Raw genomic sequence first — 6,177 nt, 5'->3', positions numbered from 1 at the left:
AGAAACTATTTTGTTCTGTAAACCTTCATCTAAAGTGAGAATAGCAGCACAACTGGAAGAACGTAATCAATGCCACTGAATTGTGCATGTAGAAATTTTTGAAATGGTGTATCTTTGGCTATGTATATTTTCTCTAAAAAAAAAAAGGTCAAGAAGGGAGAGGGTTGACATGTAGTGGGGTTGTTAACCAATATCATAAAACAATATGTGTACTGACTGTTTAATGAGAAACTATCTGTTCTGTAAACCTTCACCTAATGTACAATAAAATAAATAAAAGAGTAGGAGGAGCAAAACTATGAGTTTCAAGAAATAAAAACATTTCCTCATTTCCCAGTTAAAAATGGGAGTTAAAGAAGTTTTCCTCCTAGATACGAATAATAAACTCATGGATTCATTGTCCTTCGAAAAGAGAGAGAAAAAAAAAAAAACCCTGATGTGACATTGAGCAAAACTATTTACCTTCTCCTTATCTCCAAAAATGAAGATGCCAACTCTTACCACACAAATACATTGATTAAAATGAGGTATAATTCATGAAGCCCCTAGTACCCAACAGCTACCACAAGTTTGTCAGGCAGCAAGCCTTAAGTAAAGGTTGGTTTCTTTTCTCTCATCCCCTTCTTTCTCATAAAGCCATACTGGTCTTTCTCTTAGATCCCTGGGTGGTATAAATAGTTTGCACTTGGCTGCTAATGGAAAGGTTGATGGTTTGAACCCACTGTGATGGTTAAGGTTGCGTGTCAGCTTGGCTGGGCCATGATTCTCAGTGGTTTGGCAGTTATGTAATGATGTAGTTTGGCAGTTATGTAATGATGTCATCATCCTCCATGATCTGATCTGATGTGATCAGCTGGTCAGTTGTCAGGGGAGTTTCATCAGGGATGTGGCCTGCATCCAATATATATATGGACATTCTGGCAAAGCTCACTTGCTTGCTCTGGATCCTGCATCCAGCTCATCACCATTTGACCTCCGGTTCTTGAGATTTGTTAGCCTCTGCAGCCTGTGTGCCAGCAGCCTGCCATCTGACCTACTGATCTTGGATTGTCAGCCCCTGAAGCTACCTGAGTCAGGAAAAGCCTCCACCTGACACCTGACCCAAAGACTTGGAACTTGCCAGCCTCTACAACTGCATAAGCCATTTCCTTGAGATAAATCTCTCTCTCTATATATATGCATATATATACACACTTCACTGGTTTTGCTTCTCTATAGAACCCAACTTAAGACACCCACCCAGTGGCATTGTGGAAGAAAGGCCTGGCGACCTGCTTCTGTAAAGTTTACAGCCAAGAAGGCCCTATGGAGCTCAGTTCTATTCTGTAACACATGCAGTCTCCATGAGTTGGAACTGACTCAACGGCAATCAGTTTGTTGTTGTTTTTGTTTTTGTTTCGGTCTTCCTTTTACTTTGCCTAATTTCTCTACCAATATCTCGCTCCTTTGCCCCCAGGAAAAGAACCCTCCAGCTTCAGTGAGAGTTCTAAGATCAACGTATATGCCATTCACATATTTAGTCAAATTGGAGGCAAGAGCGGCATGCTCTCCACTCACTCCTGAATCCTATCACCACTATCCCCCAATCACTCATTTTCCTGCCAGGATACTCACAGTAAGGATACTGTGCTCCACTGGGTGTCATTCACATAGAATGTGAAGTGAACAGAGCCACTCGGAGCTGTACAACGCTCTAGCCCCACGTATAACTCTCACACTCCCTTGGCAATAGCTGCGCCCGAGGTTCACACAATGTCTGCTACAGTTAAGGTGCTGGAGAGGCAAACTGAACTCTATCCTCCACCTTATCCACTGCAGTAAGGCCCACACAGTTGAGGTATAAAACAAAATTCTATAAGGTGTTACTATCAAGTAATGAAACTGACTGCACTCCCTACCAGCAGCCACATCTTGTACCTTCATATATAAGTAAAGAATATATTTAGTTACAATCTGTCATAAATAAAGTCCGATATTGTTCATTCAGTTTAGCTTCAGTTTAAAGCACTTAGTCACACGACTAGTACTGGTAGTGATGGCACTGGTTTATAAGCATCCAATAGTTCCTTTCCAGTACCATTTTAAAATCACTTCCCACTGCTTTGCTGGTCTCTAAAAAATAATGCCAATGTAAAAACCTAAAGAACAAGGTTTTAAGTCTTGGGATTACGATCCCATCAAATAACCCTCATTTAGCTTGGCCTCCTAGAATGGTTCGTCTTTCTTTGACATAGATGACGTGGATCCTACAGTTTCTGTCAGACTCATGTAATAGTCCCCTCTGTTTTTTTGGTATTGGTTTTTTGTTTTGTTCTATTTTTTAGTCTCAAGCTATTCTTTGTCTCCTAGTCCTCCACAGAAGAAATACCTGTATTCTTGTCTTTCTCTTTTTGTCTTATTCTCTTTGGGTTCTTTCTGGTATTTTAATTGGGGAGTATACAATACCATTGCTTAAGCAACATTAATCTTTGTAATATGCCACTCATGGCTTGATGATATATATTTATGTATTTTAAATGCAAGTTCTATTCATTTACAAAATATTTATTGAGTGTCAACTATGCGCCAAGCACTAAAAATGCTACAGTTCAATTCATTTTCCTTGTAGATTTTATAGCCTATAGATTGGAGTGGGAAATGCAGGCCTACTCTTTCCACTAGATTATGAAGAGTAAGAACCAATAGTTAGCAAAGAGTTTTTACAAGGCACAAGAAAAAACATACTGCAAATGGCATAATAAATCCAAGGTATAATGTAAAAAGAAGAGAAAAGAACATTCTATTTTAGCAGTTGTAGGGTCACTATGAGTCGGAATTGATTCAACAGCAATGGATTTTTTTTTTTTTTTACATCAGGAATTTAGAATTCTAACAAAGAAAACATTTCCAAACCTCACATCCACTGTATTATTCGACTCATGGTCAAACACTTCAAAAGCTTCTTTGATTTTTTTGTGTAATTCTGCTACTGCTGTCTCTGCAAAAGACGAAGCAAATACAAATTCTTTCACTTAATTTTGAATTCTAAACAAAAATTTCAATAACAAAACCGAAATTCTTAATAAGGGGGAACATGAAGAACTCTTTCCCAATCGTCTTAATTTATCATTTAACCTATTTAAATTCCTCTGGACATCTCATAGAACAAACTTTTTTTTATCTTTTTTACTGATGCATAACCATGTACAATAAATATTGAAGGTACACTAATCTTAATTATACAGCTTAATGGGTTTTTACACGTGTATACACTCATGGAACCACTACCCAGATGAAGATAGAGAATATTTCCAGCATCCCTTAACAGGAGTCCTCTTGTGCCCTTTCACAGTCAATATCTTCCTCCTCCCCACCAAAGTTAAGTGCTGTTTTGATTCTGTAATCATCAATTCATTTTGCCTGTAGAGCAGCCTACCTTCTGTTTCAAGTAGTTTGGGTAGAATTCTAGCCTGAGAGGCAGAGGGAATCTGATGTAACAGATACTGATTACATATCAATAGTGTGCCCTACCTGCCTTGCTGTATTCTATGCTTGAATATAAGGAAACTTGGGGGACAAGGGGCATATAAAAGTGACATGTGACTCTCCCTCAAAGACCTTTCAAATTAGTTTTAGTAATAGGACTTAATTCTATAAAACAATTAAAAGGTCATTCATTCAATAAGTATTTATTGAATAACTACTATGTGCCAGACACTATTCTAGGTTCAACGGATATAAAAAGGAAGAAAACAGGCAAAAATCCCTGCCTTCATGGAGCTATTTTTATTAGGGAAGACAGACAAGCTTGTATATATTTGACAAAATACACAGTATGTCAAATAGTACTAAATAATAAAAGAAAAAATAAAGCAGAGAAGAGACCTGGGAGTCCTGGGGTGTGGGTGGGAGAGAGTGGGGTGGTATGGTGGTTAAGGAAGACCTGTCTCACTGCTAGGGTGACACTGGGCCGAGACCTGGGAGAGGAAAAGCCAGACGTGTGCATATCTGCAGGAAGAGTTTTTAGGCAGAGAGAACAGCAAGTGCAAAGCAGTAGGAAATAAGGTTAGAAAGGTGTGAGTTTGGAGTTGGGGCAGATCTACAGGCGTCTGTAGGCTAATTTAAGTATTTTGGTTTTTACTCTGAATGAAATGAAAAACAACTGGAGGGTTTTAAGCAGCAAAGTGACATGGTCTGGCTTGTATTCACTTTGGTTACTATTTTGAGAATACACTGGAAAGGGACAAGGGTGGAAGCAGAGAGACCATTAGGAGGCTAACGCAATATTCTAGGTGAGAGACTGATGGTGGCTTGGACCAGAATGGTAATGGTGGAGGTGGTGAGGAATGGTAGGATTCTGCATATATTCTAAAGGGCAGAGCCAGCAAGATTTGCAGACAGATTTGATGTTTGGTACACAGAGAAAGAAATGAGTCAAGGCTGACTCCAAGGTGTTTAGATGAGTGGAAGAATGAAAGAAAAAATGTAATCAAGTCTCAAATTTTGTGTTTCAAAGAGTGAGCACAATAAAGCATCCAGAAAGGAAGAAAGAGGTTAAATGTGAGTTTAGATAATTTTTAAAATTATAAATGTAATGTTACCAAATTGTAGAAAATGGAAAAAAAAAAACTTTAATCGCTCACATTTCCTTTATCCTAACATAACCACTAATCATTTTGCTGTATTATCCTCCAAACTGTTTTCATATACATCCTATAAATAGCATTCCACAACTACCATTCATTCATTCAACAAATACTTACTGAATGGACATTATGTATTAGTTTCTGTCAGATGCTTTATATACATTTAAAACTATCTACAACCAGAGAGGTAAGTATCTCATTCCTAGACAAAAAGAAACCAGAGCTAAGAGAAGTTAAGCAATTTGCCCAAGAATGACACAGTTATTAAATGGCACAGTTGGATTGAACCCAGATCTTTCTCACTTGAAGGATCTTGCTCTTCCCCCTACACCTAACTGACTGTTCATACTCACAGTATAAAAACCATAACTCCCAATTACTTCAGTCAAATGTTATATTTTTCCAGGTTACAACATAATCTACATACCTTTCAATTTTTAATAGTACCAAATGAATTTACCATTATTCATACTATTAATTTTTATTTATTATAAATGACAGCAAACAGCTTTTGTTAGTTCAATAAAAAAGTTACCTCATTATTTAAATTTATACTTCTTTGATTATAAGTGAATCTGAATAATGATCCATATGTGCGGTACAGTGAATTACTTAATACGGCCCTTCTAGCCATAGTCTTTGTAACTCCCACCAAATGACTGGGTGAGGACTATGCAAATAAGGTATATGGAACCCTAACGAGGGGATTAGTCAGTTTTGCTATCTTGCTAGGCATAAAAGAGCAGTCAGTCCCAGAGCAGAAAGGGACCTACTACCATCAAGAACAAAGAGCTAGGAGTGGAGCAGGCCCATTGGACCCGCGATCTCTGCACTGAGACCCCCTAGACCCAGAAGACAGAGAGATAAAGCTGTAACACCAGAGACAGCGAGAGATGGTGAGAAGCAGCGGCAGAGAAATGGTGGCAGCAGAGGCAGCAGAACAAGGAGACCAGCAGCAGATGGCGTGGTGGGCTTCCTGGCCCACAGAGCAAGGTGGTTACAGTGGGTGTGCCAACCCACAGAGCAAGAGAGCTGAGTGCCTTTGGGCAGGAGGCTTCCTGGTGAAGGGTGTTGTCTCTGAGCACTTGGCAGGAGAGCTAAAAGAGCTTTGTAACACTTGCCCAAGCAGGGCAGAGGCCAGGTTAAGGGACCGAGGACCAGAGACAGAGAGACCTGCCTGTGGGCACAGCTGAGAAGAGGCTGTCCTGATTGAAGAACTGAATCCTGAGTATTCCTGAACCTGAACTGTAACCTGTTACTTCCCTAATAAACCTTGTAACTGTGAGTATGGTCTGTGAGTTCCAAGTGGCCATTGCAGTGCATTACTGAACTCAGCAGAGAAGTAGAGAGTGCTGCAGGAGGGACCATTGGTATCAGAACTGGTAAAAAGGTTGGAGGATAGAGGCATGTCTGACCTCTGACTCGTAGGAATTGGCCTTGGGCTATTGATCTTGATTCTCCTTTCCCCTCGTGAAGTTAGAGGAGGTCAAATGCCACCACCACGCCATTTTTACAACATGTTTATCACCTGTATTGTCTATGTTATGAATTG

The 6,177-nt window shown here is 39.5% G+C and overlaps 1 protein-coding gene across 4 annotated transcripts in view; it reads right to left on the bottom strand.

The window, feature by feature from the left end:
• The window catches only part of EFCAB2 (EF-hand calcium binding domain 2), an 83,123-nt gene that overhangs the window by 55,487 nt on the left and 21,459 nt on the right, over positions 1 to 6,177 (bottom strand). For 3 of the 4 annotated variants that reach the window (XR_002824028.1, XM_023730908.1, XM_023730907.1), the window contains exon 2: positions 2,893 to 2,977. The exons of the other annotated variant lie outside the window; for it this stretch is intronic. Coding sequence is in view for 2 of the 3 variants with exons in the window: in XM_023730908.1 (XP_023586676.1) it covers positions 2,893 to 2,977 (85 nt within the window). In the remaining variant the exon portion in view is untranslated. The remainder of the gene's footprint in view (positions 1 to 2,892; positions 2,978 to 6,177) is intronic. 4 annotated transcript variants of the gene reach the window in all.

Source organism: Trichechus manatus, unplaced genomic scaffold (assembly GCF_000243295.1).
Source record: "Trichechus manatus latirostris isolate Lorelei unplaced genomic scaffold, TriManLat1.0 scaffold00039, whole genome shotgun sequence".
NCBI classification, from domain to species: domain Eukaryota; kingdom Metazoa; phylum Chordata; class Mammalia; order Sirenia; family Trichechidae; genus Trichechus; species Trichechus manatus.
Note: the sequence above shows the minus strand (reverse complement) of the source record. Positions and strands in the feature narration are given on the sequence as shown.